Here is a 21,339-nt window from a genome sequence, read left to right on the forward strand (position 1 = left end):
ATTTCTCAAGCATCCTCTAAATCTCAAATAATGAGTCCAGATTAAAAGCCTCATAATTACTCCATTCTTATTTTTACCTTAAAAAATTAGTCATAAGATAGGTAAGCGCCACGTATTTTCATTGAAAAAATAGGTGAGAGATTCACATAAAAAATATTTTTTATGGTAGACTACTCTTTTTTAAATACAATGTACAAAACTTTCACACACTTAACCATATTTAGAGTTACTCTTATCATATCCTATGCATATATGGTTGAGAATACAAACCCAACATTAGCACCAACCAACAGGGAACAAATATCTAGAAGACATACATAGTAATATTGAATGTAACGGCAATCAAATCAGCATCAATTAATGGGGCATCCAGATTTTAGTTACATTTACGTAAAAGCCCAAAGCATGTATTTGGAAATATAGAACATGGTGGAAGATCCATCATTCACCATCAGTTTATAGCATGAAAACTGAAAAGTACTGGTCTTCCAATAAACCACATACTTCTTGTTTCTGATATATTACAAAAGTAAACATTCACATTACCTTTATGTTATTGTAGTTGCTCTATTCGACATTCCTAAAAGTATTTCTTTAAAATATGTATGAATATCTTGTAAAATAAAGTTTTCTACATGGACTCTAAAGTTATGGCTTTTAAAAGAATGTTATAATTAATGGAAACAAGCTAAAAAATAAATTAAAAATCAAACTTGAACAGCTAATTTGCAAAGTCCCAACAAAATAGAGTTTCTCGCAAGTGCATCTGAGCTAATCCGGTTGACCCTAGATTGTTTGCATCCAAGAGGATTCAAACCTTAGACGGCCTGAAAGAAACATACTACCAAGAACAAAGCAGCCATTACCAAACTCAAACTCTTGAAGAAAAATAACAATCTAGTTTGGATTTCAATATACATCTTTATTCGGCTTACAATCCTATGCAATCCAATTTTGAATGTTTTGGTATGGTTGTAAGAGATACCCAAAGTGAATAACACCTTTTAGATGCTTCAGTTTGCGATCAGAAAAGGATAGTAATGAACATGTTCTAATTGTTAAGAGAAAATAATGGCTGCAATATCTTGACTCTACCCCTACTGGTAGATTATCTTCTTCGTTACAGCAAACATTGGAATCGGCTATATATAATCACTTAGTTTCACACCTTTGACCGTAATTTCTGAATGAGCTCTCTTCTGAGGATCTTTCCAGCAGCAGACTTAGGAACGTTGTTTATGAATGTCACTCTCCGTAATCTTTTGAAAGGTGCAACCTATGTCAAAAATGATAATCGGCTTACAGATCATGCAAGGCAATGATTTTGGCATGTAGCCATTCACAAGTGTAATCTAATATCATGTAAAATTTGACCCTTAATTTACATTTTTAAGGGGGGCCTCTTACCTGATTAGCAATAAATTTCATAATATCTTCTTCAGTAAGTGTATTGCTAGGGGAACGAACAACATATGCAACTGGGACTTCACCAGCTTCAGCATCAGGAAATCTGCAAAATGGAAATGTCTTTTAACTTTCAATGCTTTTAAAGAGTTAATGCGCTGTGTTATACTAAATTCCCATTTGTTGAACTTACGGGATGACCACAGCATCTAATATGTCAGGATGAGAAATGAGCAGCCCTTCAAGTTCTGCTGGAGCAATCTAGTGAGAATGGAAGAAAAATGCAAAAATATTAAAACAAATACAGGTAAAATATGGAAACATTGAAAACTTAATGATGCGTCTCCCAAGAACAACAAGTAAACATTAGTTTGTTTAAAAACTGTAAAAAAGATTTTTTTTTTTCGATTAACAAATAGTTCAAAATAAATAAACATGAGTTTTAGGTATGGGAGCTTTGTTTAGGAGGAACTTGTTTAACCTTGTTTGTTCAGCAACCCAATTAAAACAATAATTAATTACATATTCTCCATGAACTGCTTACTGCCTTGTTTTCATTTATTTTGGACAGACAAATAAAGAATATAATACAAATAATTAAATTTCTAACTTTTCATCAGTTTAGGTTTTTTAAACCAGTGGTGATTTCACATTGTATCAAAGCAGAGGTCCTGACTTCGAATCCTACACTTAAACAACGGAATAAGGATGCACTGGAGTGAAATCATTACTTAATCTCAAAAGTTTAAGCTAATGGAAAGAGCTATATTCAATTATCTAGATTTGCCTCATCACTTTCCCTCTGTGATTGAGCTGAGTGATAGATTGACGAATTTCAAAGCAAAATATGCCTGGACCAACTTGCAGCTAATAACAAGTGGATACAGAATTTCCAAGCAAGAATTACTCATGTCCTCATAATTGGATCGTCTTCAATATAAAGCAAGAATTATTCACGTCTTTAAGTTCGTAAAAGGTGAAAGTAACAATTGTTGAAATGCATCCCATGCAGCAGGACACCGGGTTAAGATGGTGTTGGCTTTTTCTTCTGAATGTTGTTTTTATCTGTTTTAAATTCTAGGAAAACTCCACATGACATAAACCACACACTTAATTGTACTCATATCCCAAAGACCAAGAATTCTGAGAAATTGGTGAGTTTCGCTCCATGAGTCTTTGGAACATTGTTTATAAACTAATTTCTAAGGTATTGGCCCCTTCTGATCCATTCATTTCTGCAAGTAGGGGGGATCCAGAGCTAAGCCCCTTCTATTGCATAATCTCTAAAAGCCATATAAGCAAAGTATCAAAGTGGTTGCAGGAATGGGAGAACTCTATTATTATATAACAAATGCTTTAACGACAAAGAGACCCACAAAAGTTTTATTTTTAAATTAACAAATCAAATTAAAAGAAGTTTAGAGATGCAAGAAATTAATTTCCAAGGGCCACGTCTTAGAAAATATATAGCCTGTAGAAATTGTAAATTTACCGCTACTCGTTGGTGTAAACTTTAGGAAAAATTTGTAATTCAACAATGTTCAAAAGGCAAGAGTTGACGCCATCCTAAGAGACAAGATGGAGGTAATGTAATGGCAGTGGTGAGTTAACAGTGGTGAGTTAATGTTCAAATGGCATGGGTTGGTGCTACCCCAAGGAGGGAGATGGGTAATGCAGTGATGGCTATCAGTACGTAGGCTCCAGAATGGGAACTTATTCTGTCGGGTGATTCTTTATGGGTGGTTGAAGATTTAAAACTTGTCTCTCTCTCAACCTTTCAAGATAGAGACCCTTATTTGAGAAAAGAAAGTCCCTATTAAAATGCATGTTCTAGTGGCTACAATGAATTAAATGTCAGAAGCAAGGACAAGGAAGCTGCTCATAACCTATCAATATATGCTTATGATGACATGCAACATCAAGTACTGGCAGCAGAAAGTCCATTTTATCAAGTTACCTGAAAACCTTTGTACTTGATGAGCTCTTTAATTCGGTCAACAACATAAAGGTGTCCATCTCCATCAAAATATCCAAGATCTCCTGTGTGTACCCAACCCTTCGTATCAATGGCCAGTTTGGTGGCCTGTGGATTGTTGTAATAACCTGAAAGTTTTGCAGTAATAGTGTTACATATCTGATGTAAACAGTAGGGAAATGAATGGCTCAGAGGATGCAGTGCTTGGGTGCAACTGTAAGGAAAGGCCACTTGTTAAATATCACTGACTTGTGTATGGTATGCATAACCAAACATGTTGATGAGAGTGGCACATGATCCTTCCAGCACAAACATTGCACTCCATGCAGGGATCAGAGCAGCCATGTTATAGCTATGTAACTGGCCAGGAGATTGAAAGTGGTTACATATATTCAGACACCCAATTTGGATATGCCTCCACATTTCATACAACAACTAATTTGACAGTGTACACCAATCCCAGACAAAACATTAAAAGAAAAATATGGGAAACAGAAGTGGTAGGAGTCTTAGAAGTATAACTAGAAAATAACTAATAAACCAGCTAGAATTTTTGCTCTTTTTTTTCTGCATAATAAAAGTTCAACTAGATTTTCTCATGAATTCTTTCTATGTTAGTCATCCCACATTGAATGGTATGACAGAATGTGTTACAGAGATAATATATCTAATCGTTGCAACATTCATAATTGCTGATGAATGCCTAATTAGCCCTATTTACAGCCCTATTGATGAGCAAGCTGAATGCAATGCAATTATGGGATTAGTTTTTTATAAGTAAGGCAATTATGGGATTAGTGCTCTAACTTTCTTATCAAAGAGCACTTTGATGAAGAAGGATATAGTCTGAAGCAGTAAAAAAAAAAAACCAGTACCTTGCATCATATTCTGCCCCCGAACCCATATCTCCCCCAACTGATTGGGAGGGAGAGGCTTCAGTGTATCTACACTGACTATTTGGGATTCAACTCCAGAAACAAGCTTTCCGGCTGAACCAGTATGTCGAATGCCTACTCTCGGATTCTCAACAGAAATAACTGCACAAGTTTCTGTCATCCCATACCCCTGAAATAAGAGAAAAATGTTCGAATTGAACAACATGCACAGAATGATCTTTAAAACCAAAAGCCAAGTTAGGCACTGAAATGAAAACATTCCCAGGACCTAAACACTGCAGGAACTCTAATACCCCTTAGAATTATTATCAAGTCTTCATTTGCCTACTTAAGCATAAATCATACCACGGCCATTCAGCAATTCCCAGTTTATAAATATTCCTCGTCCCCAAGATGGCCTTTCCAACAAGGATTCTGTGTTTCTTTAACACATTCAAATGTTTGAAGTGGGTCAACTGAAACACATGACATTCTAGAGACAAAACAGAGCCAAGCAAAACATATGAACTCAATTTACAAAGATAAAAATGTTGAGTGTTATTACAATCAATATTCACTATTGATTGTACAGAGTCCAAACTCCAAACTAGCAATATCCCTCGTTAATAACCCTAATAATTTTTCAGCTTGTATTATTTCATATCAATTATCTTCTAACATTCTTGCTACTCTAGTCTTCCAAAGTTGGAAAATAAGACTCCGTTTGGATGTGGAAGGTTTGGATACTAAATTGAGTAGAAATGAAATGAGAATTAAAAGTTGAATAAAATATTATTATAATTTTTTTTTTAATTATTTTTGTTTTAGAATTTGAAAAAATTGAATTGTTTATTATATTTTATTTCAAAATTTGGAAAAGTTGTAAGGATTAGATGAAATAAAACAAGATGAGTTGAAATCAAATAAGACTAAAAGTATCTCAAATGATCTGTGAATGGTAATAAAATAATAGTGACTAGTTTGTGAATAGTATTAAATAGTTTGTAAATAGTAGTGAAATAATCTAAAAAAATCTAAAAACAGTCGTATTACCGAAAAGAACTTAATTGTGAACAAAGTTAGAAACATACGAGGATGGAGCTTTTGGCTAGGGCTTCCTAAATTACAACTGTGGCAGAATGGTTTGGATTCCCCGAGCCCTGACTAAACAGAGTGGGTCGTATTTTTGTTGCATTTTATTATTTTTATTTTCTCAGCTTTTGCTGCTTGGCTGGTTATCCATTATATATATAATGTTCTTTTAAATAATAATAAACAATAAATAGATATTGTAAAACTTATATCCAAAATCACTATTTCTTTCAGATAAAAACAAACGAATACTCTATGTAATACAGATTCAAAATTACTGATCTAAAAATCAGGAACATGTCAAGTTCAAAGTACCTGAAAGACCACCGCATGTGGAAACTTCCTGGCAAACTCTTCCATTATATCCTTCCCCAATGGCGCGGCGCCAGACCCAATATATTTCAAGGATGAGAGATCATACTTGTTGATCGCACTATGCTTCGCCAGCGCAAGAATCAGTGGCGGCACCACCCACAGATGGCTCACCCTGTATCTCTCCACCGTACTCAGAAACTTATCTAGCTCGAACCTCTTCATGGACACCACTGCATTCCCTATCTGCAGCTGTGAGTACAGTATCACCGACAGCCCGAAGATGTGGAACATCGGCAGCACGCAGAGTAACACGCTGTGCTTCTCCCCAGCAAGCTCCTCGTCCATTGTCACCATCAGAGATGCTGCAATGAAATTCCTGTGACTCAGAATCACCCCCTTGCTCGTGCCTGTAGTACCGGAGGAGTATAGCAGCGCCGCCGCGTCGTTCTGCTCCACATCGTTGAGCGGGAAATCGGATCCGCTCGCGGACCCAGCTAAAACCAAGTCATCGAAATGGATGACGTTTGAAGAAGAAGAAGAATGATCGGGCCCCAAAAAAACGGCCGGGAGGTTAAAATCTTTTACTTTTTCCCACAATTCGGGTACCGTTATAATCAACCTGGGTCCAGAGTCTTTGATTTGCTTGGCGAGCTCGTTGACCGTGTAGACGGGGTTGACGGTGCTGGCGACGGCGCCGATTGCGACGACACCTAAGAAGCAGACAGGAAACTGGATTGAATTCGGGGCGAAGATGAGAACAACGTCGCTCTTCTTGATGCCTAGGCGGAGCATGCCGTGGGAGACTTTTATGACCGTGGATTTAAACTGAGAGAAGGACATGGTCTGGGAGGAATCGGCGTCGATGAGAGCCGGTTTGTTGGGATAAGAAGAAGAGTTTCGGAAGAGGAATGAGACCATGGAGAGGTTGGGATCACTGGGGAGCACCAGAGGTGGTCTGAGAGACCTGAAGATGCCATCCCTACCGTACCCAGATTTCTCCATTTTTAATGGATGGAATAGCTCGACTCCAGAGCTATAAACGAGCTCTACACATAATCAATCATATATGTGTGTGTGTGGGACTTGACAATAGCGTATAAAAATGGTAACTGATATTCTTTCAGCAGCACGTATGCAAGAAACTCAAAGGCTCTTGCTTCGTTGTTGCCAAAGTCCATTTGAACTCTTCCGGATAAGCCTTGGTGATACGCTGGACAACGAAAACACAAACCCGCAGTCAATGTCCACAGCCTCGGCGGTATGTTTGGTTGGAAAAAAATTTTATTTTAAATTTAAAATTCTCGTTCCATTATTATAATTTTTTTAAATTTTTATATAAAATATAATAAATAATTTAATTTTTTCTTAATTTTTTTAAATTTTAAAATAATAATAATATTAAAATATTTTATTTTAAATTTAAAATTTTCTTTCCACTTATCAAAAACAGACGATCCATGAAGTTCGAGTACTGGTAAAACAGCCTGGACGAGAAGTTTCTTTTAATTTTTTTATCTGAATATTTTTTATTATTCGAAGATAAATATCTAACTATTTTACATAATTCAAAGATATATGGACAAAAGGGCGACATTCTCTGTCTATTTCTAGATATTTAGGCAAAAAAAGGTAAAAAGTTTCAATGACTTTGGCAAATCTGCAAGTGTCATGCTAAAGCGTAGTAATGATTGGGAGCGTGCTGCCTATTATAGTTAGAGATTTTTTTAATTTTTTATATTTTTTATATTTTTTTTAATTGTTCAAAAAAAGCTCATTGAATTTCTTATTTAAGCGAATTTAATAAGGTTCCATTTGGCTATTAGATTTTCATTTCAAATTTAAATTTTTAATTTATCATTACAATTCTTTTAAAATTTTTTATAAAATATAATAAATCATCAACTTTTTTAAATTTTAAAATAATAATAATATTATAATATAATATTTTAATATTTTATCTTAAAATTCAAAATTCTCATATCAAAATTTTCAATGATCAAACCGAACTTAAGAATCTCGGATGTGGTGATTAGTCAGTTTTATTAAGAGGATGACAAGTAAATCATCCATGATATTTTATTATAAAAGAGTTATATTATATATAACTATAAAATGTGTAAATATCATATAATCATTTTAAAAAAATAAAATAATTTTTTTATATAAATTCTGTATTTATTTTTTTAAAAATAATTAAATAACGCTTATAGATTCATAACTTAATTATCATTTTCAAATTTGATACATGAAATAAAAGGCCATTATCAGCCTACTGTGTTTTTCCTTTCTTTCTTTTCCGTTCCTTCACTTGACAACCAAAGCAGATTTTCTCTGCCTCTCAGGCTCAGCTCTATTCTTACTCTACAGCAACGACTGATCGACCTTTGATTTCATGACCACCACGAACAACCGTAATCCCTGATTATATTCTCTAGAGGTATTTTCTTTCATTCTCCTCTGTTTATTTTTTTGTAATCATTCTTTGTTGGGTTTCATTCGGGCTATTCCTCTTCAATAGCAGAAGGTAATAATAGTTAACTCCAATCTTCTCAAATGTTACCTACAAAATTTCAGCTGCATGATTAAGAAATTTATTTTTATAAATTTAATTAGCTATTTTTTAATAATATCAAATATTAAATTCTCTAAATCTATTGTTATTCTATTAAAATATTAATTTTGACATTTTTATTTATTTTAATTTTAATTGTAATTTGAATAAGAAAAATTTATTATTAGAAAATAACTTATAACACGACATTCTATGGATTCAATTGTAGCAAAAAATCTACAAATTATTCTATCAATTAAAATCCTTAAAAAAATTCAAATCATAAGAAAATTCAAAGAAAGTTAAACTGTAGGAAAATTAGAATCACAGAAAAAATTCAAATAGGTTGGTGAGGGAAGGGCTTGCAAAGAAAATTCAAATTTAATCGTAAGAAAAATTCAGTACAATAGTTTTAAGTAAAAATTAAATTATTAATTAATATATGAAATATATTTGTAAAATATAAAAAATTTAAAAAATTATTATTAAAATATATAATATTATATTATTATTTTAACTTTAAAATAGATAATTTAATGTAAATTAATATCTTTATTGATTTTAATTTTAGTCAAAATCTCAACTTTAAATCAGATTTTAGATGTCACAATGACTAAACCATTAGCAAAGATTTAGGTATTGTTTGGCCACATAAAATTTTTATCTCAAATATAAAATTTTTATTTCATCGTTATAATTTTTTTAAATTTTTATATAAAATATAATAAATAATTTAACTTTTTTTTCTATTTTTCTAAATTTTAAAATAATAATAATATTAAAATATAATATTTTAATATTTAATCTTAAAATTTAAAATTTTTATTTAAAAAAAATCTGAGATATAAGAAAGTCAAGAGAGAGCGATGGAGGTAGAGAGTGAAGGGGCGGTGACAGAGAGAGGGCGACAGCTTGAGAGAGAGGAAAATGAAATTTATAATTTGTACGTGTGTTTGTTGTAACTATAATAGAATAATGAGGTGTCACCCATTTATTAGAAGGTGTAATACTCACATAATGACCTCTTCCTTTCGAAGAATTTCTCATTTAATAATCGGGTTTGAAATTTTTCGCAATTAATAATCTCAGCCCCACTTATGTTAGGTCCAATAATGCGTGATTAACACGTGGCATTATTTTTATGTGTATACCAATTAGAACCCAACATGTGCACACAACGTCATGCACCTACCCTATAAAAATACAAAAACCGTTTTGTAGAGGCCGGTTTGCTCTTCTCCCATAAACAGCCCCCAAATGTGATTTTGACATATCACTCAATGTCACTTATTTCACATTAAGTTAATAAATTGCATCACAAAACATTATTTTATCTGTATGATCCCAGAACGTGAGCTCAGGCCTCACATATTTGTCAATATTTTCATTTTCTCTTGCCGCCATCACCAAGCATCTCGGCCACCCATCATCTCTGCCTTCACCCATGTTTGTTGCCAATCTCTCACATCTTCGTCGATCATCTCCATCCCCATCTTCTCTTCAAAATCAACCATAATCAAACGAAAATCAATCCGCAATGAAACCAAAATCAACCCATAGTCAAACCACAATCAATTCAAAATCACAATAAAACCCATATCTACTTATTGTTTCTCCCACTGATACAAGATAAACTCCTATTTTATACAACCCAGAAAAGAGTAGATCCTCATCTTTCATATGCATGAGCCAAGCTGGATAAAAGATCTAATTAAACAAAATGCACAATACTATGTTTCTCTCCATTTACCCAATATTAATTTGTCCATAACATCACCTAACAAGAATAATGAATATCAAACAAACTGGTGCTACCATAGGAGAATTAGGGCATACCCAATTGGATATTCTAGTAAATTCGTGCTACTAAATTGGATATTAGGCGATGTCCCATTCTCTGAGTGTCCCAGATTCAACAAACACTCAACAGCAACGACTTCAACCAAGTGAGGAGTGTCTGTGGGTAATTTCTTGAAGAATGGTGGATGGAAAGGGAGGTGAGTTTCATGCAATAGGATGGGAGACAGAGGAGAAAGGGGAGGGAGGAGAGGATTTCAGTAGGTTTTGTGGGTTGGATTTTGACATAGGGTCGGCCGATGGCTTCCATGCAAGAGGATGAGACGGGAACCTCTTTCAGTGGTTTGCGAGAAGATGAGACAAGGGAGAGGGGGGGAGAGGGAGAGGGGTTCAGCAGGTGCAATGTATAGTTTTAATGAAGATATAGTTTTTTGTCCATTATAGTCTAATAATTGATTTTATGTGATCTAATTTATCTTCGCAAAAGGTAATGTTTTAGCTATGATATAAAACATATAACTAAAGGTATATATTCAATGAGAAAATTTTTAAATTCGTCATTGATATCACTTTTAATGATCAAAATTGTACAATCATTTATCTTGGTCGCAAATACATTAGCAGGAAAATTTTCCACCAAATGAGAAAGTAATTGTAACGACAATTATAAAACTAACAATAACTATAATCATCACTAATAATCTTGCTGCAGTAGAGTATTGCCAACAAGTTCCATTTTGTCATAAATAATAAGTTTTAATGAAGCTATAATTTTCCGTCAATTATAGTCTAATAATTGACTTTTTACTATCTAATTTATCTTCATAAAAAGTAATGTTTTAGCGACGATATAAAACTCGTGGCTTGGCCAACACATGCATTGACATGTGTTAGGTCAAGCCTAGACTTCTAAGTTACTCTAAGATCAATGCAATTTAATAATAAAAACCAAAAAAATCGCAGATCATAAATGTGAAGAAAATATTTTAAAGATAATTATGCCAAAATCATGGTTTGATGTTACTAATTATGTGTGAGATGATTAGTGCTTCTTAACTCAAGTTAGAAGCTTAATCGTGATTGAGTGGGACCTAGGGGTGTGTGGTACATCTTAAGCTTGAGGAAAAACAAAGGTAAGGTATATGCGGGTTTCATTTAGAAGGATAAAAATGAAAGATAATGCTCTGGGGCACTATGGATTAGACTTTTAGGGCCACTTGTGTAATCCTTGGTTGTGGGCTTTGGTGTGAGTTATTGAATGGACCTTATGTCTAGGTTCGAGAGCTCATCTAAGATCTCAAAGGCCTACTAAGTTTGAATCCAAATAACAAGTCTTTCTTAGGTTAGGCCAAAGGCCTTCACTCTCACTAAGTTAGGCCCAAAGGCTTTATGCCTACTACATATTGGGCTTCATTTCTAAGATTCTTCAAAATGGTCTAACACCTTACAAATCCAAAATAGGTCTAGGCTGGTGACACATCTTACTAGCTCATCACATTCTTAGTAATTGAGGGCTCTTAATTAAACACTCTTGGGCTTACCTTTAAACTCATCCATACCTAGTCCTTTTTGCTTAGCCCATTAAAAATTACCAAGTGTCATATCACTATTGACCTCTTGATAGTTATTCTAAAAATAAAATACTAGAACCCTTCTCATAATTCTAATAAAACCCAAAGTGTGATTCTCATGCTAAAAAAATATAGCTCTAAAATAAAAATCACAATCCTATGCTAATAAGGATCATGGGTGCTAAGGTCATATCCTAACAGCCTTTTTAGGTAGGTGTTACAAATAAATATTCTCACATAGAGATATTGGGTTCCCAAATAAGGATTTAGAATCATATATTGGAAATAGTCAACACATTCAAAACATTAGAAATCAGTGTAAATATAGGCATAAACATAATATATCGAAATATTTATTCATGCTTAAAATAGGGAAGGGAAATTGCAGAGATAATGTAATGCATCTTACTCACAACATTTATCTCACATTTTCAAGCACTATCTTAGAAGCTAATCTACATTCTTACATCAGAAAGCAAGGAGTATAGAATTCTTTTATCGCCTCTTTGCTTCTTGCTTTCGAAGTAGTGAACTTCATAGGACTTTGGAGAATAAAATCTCAAAAATGAGATCTCGTCCCACATCTGGGTCCTTTAAATAGGGTGGGATTGTCAAATGTCCTTTCTTACTCTAAATTTGTGGTAAGGATTTTCTTTAATCCTTCCCTGTCATACTGCAGGATGACAAGACAAACTACCAAGCACGGTTTGCATGTTTGATCATTTGAACACTTTCATCGAAAAAGGGTCTCAGTTGTGGCTTAAGTCATACTACTACGTTAAGACAACATGACCCGTCAAGCCTTCAATTTTCATCTTAGAACCTTTAGGACCTTTAGGATGGAGTGGGGCTTCTGCGTGCTATACTACTACTTTTCTTAGCACTTCTATCCACTTTTGGAAAACTCCCTAGTTACCCAGTCTCTTTTAGACTGTTACTCGGCTTGGCGAGTAACTATTTGTCTTATTAGAGTTACTGGAGTGGCTCTATGTTCTCGCCTTCTTGATAAGTGGCCTTTTTGTGTTTGCCTTTAGTGAAACAACACACTTATCTCCACCTTGTTTTGGGATAAGTTAGCTTAGTGTTTGCAAGGTGCTTGCTAGCCTATGTGCTGGACTGAGTGCATATTGCAGCTCTCACTGTTAATTCCTTGAACCCCTAGAGTATTTCTCATCTTTTTGTTCCACTTAACTCCAAGAATGATCTATCCCCATTCACGCTAGGTTGTTCCTCATAAAAGTGTTCATTTTTTACTACTCTAATCGCATCCCTTGGACTTGTTGTTTCCATTGATGGTGCTCATGCATATTAGTATAATGTAGAAGCCATTTTGGGTGGCCAACACCCAAGACCCTACACGATGTGTGGAGTTTCCATATAATGGCATCCTTCTATCATCAATTCATCCAAAATTTCAACACTCTAACTGCTCCCATCATAGAGTGCTTTAAAGGTCAGACATTCCAATGGTGTGAAGAGGTAGAGACTAGCTTCTCGTTGGTCAAGCAACTTTGGCACTCCCTAATTATAATAAGATCTTTAAGGTGAACAACAATGCATCCTAGGTGGGTATTGGTGGCGTACATCAATGGCCAACAAAAGTTGAGTAGGCGACATGCCAAGTAGGTTGCCTATCTGTAGAAGTTCATGTTCTCACTGAGGCACTAATCAGGAAGTTTGAACCCAGTTGCAAATACTTTGTACCTTACTACCATGAGCACTAGAGTAGGAGGTTTTTACACCTTCCGAGACTTGTTTGCAGGAGATCCTTCATTTGGGTACGTATTTATGGAGGTAATTGAAGGGAAAGAGTGATTTTCTTTTACATAACAACTTTTTGTTTCATGACTTATTGTATGGCCTAGATTGTTCTTTGATAGAGCACATTATATGAGAGTTACATGGGGAGTGTCACTTTGGGTAAGACAAGACATTGGCCTTTATCTCAATAGAATATTACAAGCCCAAATTTACCAATGATGTTGCACATTATGTAGATTGATGTTTTGTGTGCTAGAGGTCAAAGGGAGCCCTCACCAATGCTAGGCTTTACACTTCGTTACTTGTACTTGAGAGTCCATGCTCGACATCAACAAAGATTTTGTCTTGGGTTTGCCCTGAACCCAACATGCCATGAATTCAATCTTGGTGGTAGTTGACAGGCTATCCAAGAGGGCCCGTTTTGTAACTTGTACGAAGACCATGGAAGCTACAAGGATTGCCCATCACCTTTGACTGAAATGAAGTTTATGAGTAATTTCTAGGAGAGTTTATAGGAGAAAATGAGAACAAAGTTGAATTTCAGTAGTCCCTGTCATTCCTAAGCAAATGGCCAGACAGAGGTGGTGAATAGAAGCTTGGGCAACCTTATAAGAATCTTGGCCTATAATAAGTCAAAGTAGTGGGACCTTGCCTTATCTTAGGTAGAGTTTGCTTATAACTGACCTAAGAACGAGACTACACAAATAAACCCATTTGAGACTGCATATAGGCAGAATCCTTTGGGCATACTTCACTTGCAACCATTCCACATATTCGTCGCAAACATTAAGGCGAAGGAGATGGCAGCACACCTTCAAGAGTGTACAACCAAGTCAAATATGCAATCTAGGAGAAAAAGGTAAATTACATGGCTTAAGTCGACAGTCATGTCCACTTTTCAAAAAAAAAAAAAGTCGATAGTCGCCTCCACCAGGTTCTTTTTTTTAGTTGTCGATTTTGTTTGGGCTCTGCTAACCAGTGATCGTTTTCCTATTGGTGTTACATCCCCAAACTCCGCTTGGGACTTGATAGAACTTGAAACGTAGAGACATGCAACACAAAATTACATACCTCCGTTCATGGCAGTTAAAAATGCAGTCCACCTAGTCTGCTTCTAAAAATATGCAGTAATCGAAGCAAATAATTTTTTATTTTTTATCAATATACATTTGACCAGGATACTAATCCCAAAACTTACTTTCATTCTATTCATATCCACATAATAAATTGTGACATGTTCATTCAAGATACTAAGTTAAACCACAAAAGTAGGGTCCCAAAACATGGACTCCTTTTTAAACCTCAAAAGAGAAGCACTTCGTACACGTTACTAGGTCTTGATCCTCATCATGTACCTCCCAAAATTTTTACAATCTTGTACAGGTTATTAGGTCTTAATCCTCATCCTGTACTTCCCAAAATTTTTATGATTTTGTCTAAATTACTTCTATAAAATGCTTAGATAATACAAAACGTTTCTCAAGGATGAGAAACTCTTCACATATAGGCATCTATTGGGCTCAAGATTTCTCTCCAAAATTCCTTTGATACTGCTTATCAGACGTATAATCATCTCCACATAGCAATCTATCAACTGAAAATGATCGTCCATAGTGAACTCAGTGTCATTCAACTCTAGCTACACAGCTTTTAGCCTCATCCAATTCGATTCCATTGGTCTTTATCACAACTTCTACCATTCCGAGAAAAATAGCATTTGAGACTATAACATGACATTTACAAAATCTTTGTAAGCATGCTCCTAAGCTACTAACAGTATAATTAAGCATATACGACAATAAAGATGACATGTATGCATGATAGACATGTAGTTGCTTATACAAAACATGACTTGGAAACATTGTGACTCATCATAAACATAGCATGCTTGATTGCATAAACATAAAACATTAATTTTTATGCACGTTTGATTACTTAAAAATGGGCGCTCAACTACTCTCCATAGACCATGGGCGCTTGTACCTGTAGCATGTTTAAATTAAATATATTTTTATAAAATAATTTATAAAAATAACATCACTTATTATAAATATCTTTATTTTAGAACATACTTATATATATATATAATAATATTATGTACATGTACCATTACTCTAGTAAACAAAAGTCACGTACTCACAAATTGGATACTCTGACCTAGAAAGTTATTTGTTTTTTAAATAAAATCTGCGATTAATACAATTTATACAATACTTGATGTCTATTCTCGATACTTCAAAATTTTCTACATGTTAATCCTCTTTGTTGACAACAGATCATGATTCTTGACAATTTTAATTCATTTTAAAAGACTTCAAAACAAATAAAAAATAAAGTTTAATATTTCAACTATCACTCTATTACTAGGTTCCACACCTTTTGACCTCTACACTTCACCAGAAAAGACAATCTTAGAAAAAGCTTTCCCAATTTTTTTTTAAAAAAACCATATATAATAATAATAATAATAATAATAATAATAATAATAATAATAATAATAATAATAATAATAATAATAACGACTTAGCTGGCAACTCAATTATTTTAATCTAAATTCATTGGAGATGCAGATTTGCTTGTAATAAATTGAAATGCTTGCATATTTTTCTATTAATATTTTAAGAATTTTAGTGGTTGGAAATTATCTTCTAATTTAAGCCTAACCAGACAAGAAGTTAGGGCCCCAAACAGTACTTCATCCACAGATTTTTGCAAATATCATATAATATGGAGCCTACAGATGGGGATTCCCTGCCCACTTTGTCATCATAGATTGCTCAATTAGCTTCCTTTTTGTGTCTGTTACATGCCCAACTGTTTGCAACTAAAGTTTTGGAGTTGAAATTGCAATTTAAGGAAAATAGGAGCAAATAAAGTACAATTAGGCCACGATGTCCATCATTTTCAGCCTTAATCTATGTTTTCAGTGCATGATAGTTCATAACATAGGAGAGGAGACAAGACAACTCTGAAACTAATCCATATCTCTCCAAATTGACTATCACGTACAAGCAAATCCACCTCCATAAGAGGGAAAATCTGATTGGTTCTTGACGCTAGATGATGCAAACCCTAAGATTTAAAGGCTAAATCTTTCAATCCCTTTTGGAACTTCTACGTAAACGCATGTATTACTAAATTAGAATAAGTTTAGACAAAATACATGAAGACAGCTAGAAATAAGATCTTTTGAACTGGAATGGCTATAGACTGGCATTTGAGGTGCATAAATTATCTTTAGTAATTGAACTCGAGAATATCAAAGTAAAAGAGATATGGACATATTAATAGAGGTAACATCAAACATTCCCAAAGTTCTCAAACTTTTCAAAAAATTCCTCTTAATTACTTCATTCCTAAATATGATCATTCAAACACAAGTATATGAGTAATGTTGCAAATAATCATGGAGTGTATAAGTGTTGTGCAGTCATTTTGAAAAAAAAAAAAAAAAAAAAAAGAGATTCATTATCAAAAAATTAATTTTTTTATGTAGATCTCATATTTATTCACTTTTTTAAAGTAATTGCACAACGTTTGTGCAGTCAACACTACAACTATCATTTCTTTGCTTATATATTTCAAATTTTAAACTTTTTATTTAATCATTACTTAATCAATACTCAAACATAAAAAAATCAATATGATTTTTACAAACTACAATACAACTTGTACAAACTTTAAAAATAAAAATAATATTAAAAATTTATATTTCAATAATTTTTAAAATTTATCTATTCAATTTCACAAATTCCAATACAATACTTATTTTAAAAAATATTTTTATTTAATTTTTCTCTCATTTTTAAAATCTAATAAAATATTTTTGACTATTTCACTACTATTCACAAAACTTTTAAATACTTCAAGCAACCAAACATGCATTTAAGTATATCATACAATATTTATTTCTCATTTAATATTATGAAAAATATTAACATAATAAATGCTATCTAAGTAGATCTACTAATGAGTCTATTTTTATCTCGTTTAATTCTCTTAAATTTGGCCTAGACAAGAACTTGAGAAGTAGCTTGATGCATTGTTTTAAGCTTAAATTAGTCTCAAAAATACTAATGTGTACTATAAATTTATTTTCATTTTGACTGTTTATATATTTATTTTTTAAATTTTTTTATTTAATAATTAAAAAAGTGATTTTTAATATATTAATATATATTTTTATTTTTTAAATATATTAAAAATATAAAAAAAAAATTTATACTAATGACACGCCACAAGCGGCACGCTTGCGCCTTCCATTTAGTTTTTATTTGGCTTTAACTGTGACAATAAAGACGTTACATGCATGTACTTACGACATCACAGACTCGAGGTACTGTTGATAGCTTCTGATAACAGATTGTAAGACATGGACTATGACTGCCATAAGTCATGCACGCGCCTCCGCAAAATTCCAAATTTTCCATGGTCAAGTTTTGAACTTTCTGGTAGACAAGTTTCCACCTTTGGTCTGACTTGGTTCGTAGAAAATGATTCTGAATTTCTGGGTTTTTTACATTTTCCTCGCAAGAAGCGCCAACCATCCAAAGGGCCCAAATTACCCTTTAAAGCGTGCAACACAATAATAGTTTAGGAGGAGTAGAATCGACTTTTCGTTAGACAGAGCATACTTTACACGACGAGTAGAGGGTGCTCGAAGTCCAAGCTAAAAACTAATAAACCAGTGGAGTAAAGAGAAGATCAGGGGAAACACTAGTACTTCTGCTGTCTTAATTGGATTATGTTGGACATAAGATTCTGGTTCTTGATTGATACAAACATCGTTTCTAGTTTTCAGAACTTTTTTCTCTGATTGGAGGAAGTAGCAAGCAGTGCAAGTCAGTGCAGGCAGCGCAGTACAAAGGCAAAATATAAAAATAAAAATCATCATCAACTTTCCAAAAGAAATGCACAAAATAAAAAAGAAGCTTTACCATGTAACATCGAAAAAAAGAAGAAAAGAAAGAAATGGTTCATTTCATTGAAACACAGACCCCCAGAAACTCAAGTCTTATCTGAATCCCACCATGCCCTACGGCCTTACCCCATCAAATCTTTCTGATTTTTCCTTACTTTAAAGTCCGACAGTCAGTTTTTCAGTAGAAGTACGTGCCCTCTGGTGTGTTGCTTCCATCAATATTGAACAAAGCTATTAAAGCCACTATTACTACTTCTAATCAACTGCTTAACTTCATCAAGAGCATAGTGTAATGGGATTTCTCCAAAATCAAAATACGCATTTGCTTTTTCAGCCCATTGTTTTAGATTTTCACCTCTATTGCTGTCATAATTAAGCATGGACTTAGGGTTTTCTTCTAACCCCGTTGAGATATAGCTCTGGAAAGCCATTCCTTCTTGTTTAATATTGTCTCTGCCATAGCTGATTTGAGTAGAACTCCCATCGTCTGAACTGCGGCTTCCTTCACTTCCCAACGTGAGGACGTTCTCTGTCACAGGATAATACGGCTGGGAACCCACCCAGCTCTCATGGGTTTGGAAAATAGAAGGATTGGTGGCCAATGAAGAGGAGCTGCTTAAGTAATTCGATGGGAACGAAATGGCTTCGAGGCCTGAGAAAGATTTAGTGGTTTGACTATAATAAGAGCTGCATTCTTCGTATAGAGAGGATGACAGTGGTTGAGATTGAAATGGTGGGATTCCGGGAGAGGACGCGAATGTAGGAAGTTTTCTCTCATGAGCAGGAGGATTTATCCCCATAAGCTTCTTCTTCAGCTTCGTGTTCCAGTAATTCTTGATGTCATTGTCAGTCCTACCTGGCAACTGAGCAGCAATTATCGACCACCTGTGTAATTGTCAATATGTTTGTTCGATAAGATGAAAACACCGAGCTTGCTCTTTAAATGCTTTGATTCGGGGTTGGTGTTAGATCTAAACTAGGCATGCATGCAGGATTTTTCCAAAAATGGTAGATTCTTGATAGCTGAATATCTCTTTATATACTAAAAAGAAGACCACCCTGAATCCTTCTTATATTTTTCTCCTTAAATTTTGTTACTCCTTTTGGGTAGATTTCATCATTTAGTGTGATTCCTTTTCAGTTTTACCTAAATTATGCACTGTTTTAATGAGATAAAGATAATTTGGGCAATTTTTCAGGTGGAAACTGAAATTATTTGTCAATAACAGCAGAATATTGCAACAAGTAATATGTGGAGATTATTGTACCTGCTTCCAATGTTAGCAAAAAGGGTGCAGATTATTCTGTCTTCCTCTTCAGAAAACTCACCATGCTTGATGTTAGGCCTGAGATAGTTAAGCCATCTCAACCTGCAACTTTTCCCACATCTCTTCAGACCTGATGCAGAATCAGATCCAAATAACTAAGAAGCAAAGAGATCATGAGAGAGAGAGAGAGAGAGAGAGAGAGAGCACAGTTTAAACAACGTTATGAAATCTGCTCATCGTCGTTTAATTTGTTTAGCTTAATCTTACCAGCTTTCTGCGGGAACGCAATCCAATTCCCACCAGTTCCATATTTCTCTATGTATTCTTTAAGCTTTGAATCTTCTTCTGGTGACCATGGCCCCTTCTTGACATTTGCCTTGTCACAACAAGGAGCCCTCCCCATCTCTCTCTCTCTCTCTCTCTCTCTCTCTGTGTGCGCGTTAGAAGTGTTGAAATCTCTTGGATGTTCCCAGAATCCCAAGCCTATTTTAAAGAACCAAAGGTCTCGCTAAGCAGAAATCCGCTGGACCGAGCCTAGATTGTTCTTACATGTAACTTGTAAGATAAGAGATGAATTGAGGTAAAAATAAAAATAAAATAAAATAGTTTTAAATATATTTCTTTTAATATTATTATTATTTTAAAATTTAAAAAATTTTGAATTGTTTATTTTTTTATGTAAAAATTTTAAAAAATTATAATAATTAATTGAGATAAAATGAGATAAGATAAAATGAGATGAGATACGATTAATTTTGTATTGTATGTCTGTAAATTGTATCTTAAAATCAAGATATATAGGAACTAGTTTTGGAATTTTTATACTTATATATTAATCATAGTTATGTAAGTCAAATGTTAACTAGCTAAGCTAAGATTATGAGCATCATTATTAGCATATATACGGCTAAGTAAAGAACTTAGGGATATCAGATTCAAGTTTAGAACATCTGACATGATCTGTATGGTAAGAAAATGATGCAAAAATAGAAAGAAAAAAAAAAAAAGACTATTACTTTGGTTGCTTTCTATGTGTAGCTTCGATTAAAAAATTCCCATTCCCCCCGTAGTCTTTCCTCTCTCTTAATAGAATGCAAGCATTTTTCCTTGACTATGTAAAATATTAAGAAATGTTACTGATATAAAAACTTTATATAAAAAACAAATTTATAAATGACATGACTTTATATAATTTATTAAAATTATTTAATAATAAAATTTAATATATTATATCAATTCATATATTTTTTAAATTTAATTTCGTGTAATCCCTCCGTTTGTAAAGCATTTTTAATAATGTTTTGGAGCTCAATTGCTCGGATTCCTCCATCGGTTTCCTCAATTGAGTTTGAAAAAATCTACACAATCTCCACATATCATATTTTTTTAATTTTTTAATTTTATCAAATATTTAATAAATGAATAATGAATAAAAAATTAAATTAATTTAAAAAGAATAAACTCAACAAAAAATTAAAAAAATATTAAAAATTAAAAAAAAAAAAAGGGTATGTGAAGGTTGAGAGGTTGTGTAGTATTACTCTTAAGGAAAATACTAGTAGGTTCACAGATAATTTCTTTGCAGAAATTTTTTTTATTTATTTTTTATTTTTTATTTGTGATTAAGTAAACATTTTTAAATGAATATGTAATTTTTTTATTTATAAAAAATATCTAAATAATTTTAAAAAATAGTAAAAGAAAAATTTAAAAAAAAAAAATTATAGTGATCGCTAAAACTTTTCTGTAAAAAATGTCTGTGGACGTAGAAACGTCCTACTCTTAAAGTTTCAGTACGTGGGAACTCAA

The 21,339-nt window shown here is 33.4% G+C and overlaps 2 protein-coding genes across 2 annotated transcripts; both read right to left on the reverse strand.

Moving 5' to 3' along the window:
• Positions 1–862: 862 nt before the first annotated feature.
• LOC122294748 (probable CoA ligase CCL7) lies at positions 863–6,871 on the reverse strand. The gene is made up of 6 exons (XM_043103682.1): positions 5,662–6,871; positions 4,255–4,444; positions 3,362–3,507; positions 1,598–1,665; positions 1,408–1,510; positions 863–1,276 (listed from the first exon to the last, which is right to left on the reverse strand). Exons 1-6 carry the CDS (start codon positions 6,661–6,663, stop codon positions 1,163–1,165), a joined length of 1,623 nt encoding a protein of 540 aa, XP_042959616.1. The 5' UTR covers positions 6,664–6,871; the 3' UTR covers positions 863–1,162.
• Positions 6,872–18,073: 11,202 nt separating this feature from the next.
• On the reverse strand, positions 18,074–19,999 carry LOC122294788 (transcription factor RAX1-like). The gene is made up of 3 exons (XM_043103751.1): positions 19,798–19,999; positions 19,531–19,660; positions 18,074–19,147 (listed from the first exon to the last, which is right to left on the reverse strand). Exons 1-3 carry the CDS (start codon positions 19,931–19,933, stop codon positions 18,478–18,480), a joined length of 936 nt encoding a protein of 311 aa, XP_042959685.1. The 5' UTR covers positions 19,934–19,999; the 3' UTR covers positions 18,074–18,477.
• Positions 20,000–21,339: the final 1,340 nt, after the last annotated feature.

Source organism: Carya illinoinensis, chromosome 14, assembly GCF_018687715.1.
Source record: "Carya illinoinensis cultivar Pawnee chromosome 14, C.illinoinensisPawnee_v1, whole genome shotgun sequence".
Lineage (NCBI taxonomy): Eukaryota > Viridiplantae > Streptophyta > Magnoliopsida > Fagales > Juglandaceae > Carya > Carya illinoinensis.

Bases quoted from the DNA above. Each gene is read 5' to 3' on its own strand.
- LOC122294788 (XM_043103751.1), bottom strand. From the start codon at position 19,933: ATGGGGAGGGCTCCTTGTTGTGACAAGGCAAATGTCAAGAAGGGGCCA. The intron at 19,661-19,797 runs GTAAGATTAAGC...ATTCTGCATCAG, and splicing joins TGCGTTCCCGCAGAAAGCTG to GTCTGAAGAGATGTGGGAAA. The intron at 19,148-19,530 runs GTACAATAATCT...ACAATTACACAG, and splicing joins TTTGCTAACATTGGAAGCAG to GTGGTCGATAATTGCTGCTC.
- LOC122294748 (XM_043103682.1), bottom strand. From the start codon at position 6,663: ATGGAGAAATCTGGGTACGGTAGGGATGGCATCTTCAGGTCTCTCAGA. The intron at 1,666-3,361 runs GTAACTTGATAA...CATTCTCACTAG, and splicing joins TCAAGTACAAAGGTTTTCAG to ATTGCTCCAGCAGAACTTGA. The intron at 1,511-1,597 runs GTAAGTTCAACA...TCCATTTTGCAG, and splicing joins TTAGATGCTGTGGTCATCCC to ATTTCCTGATGCTGAAGCTG.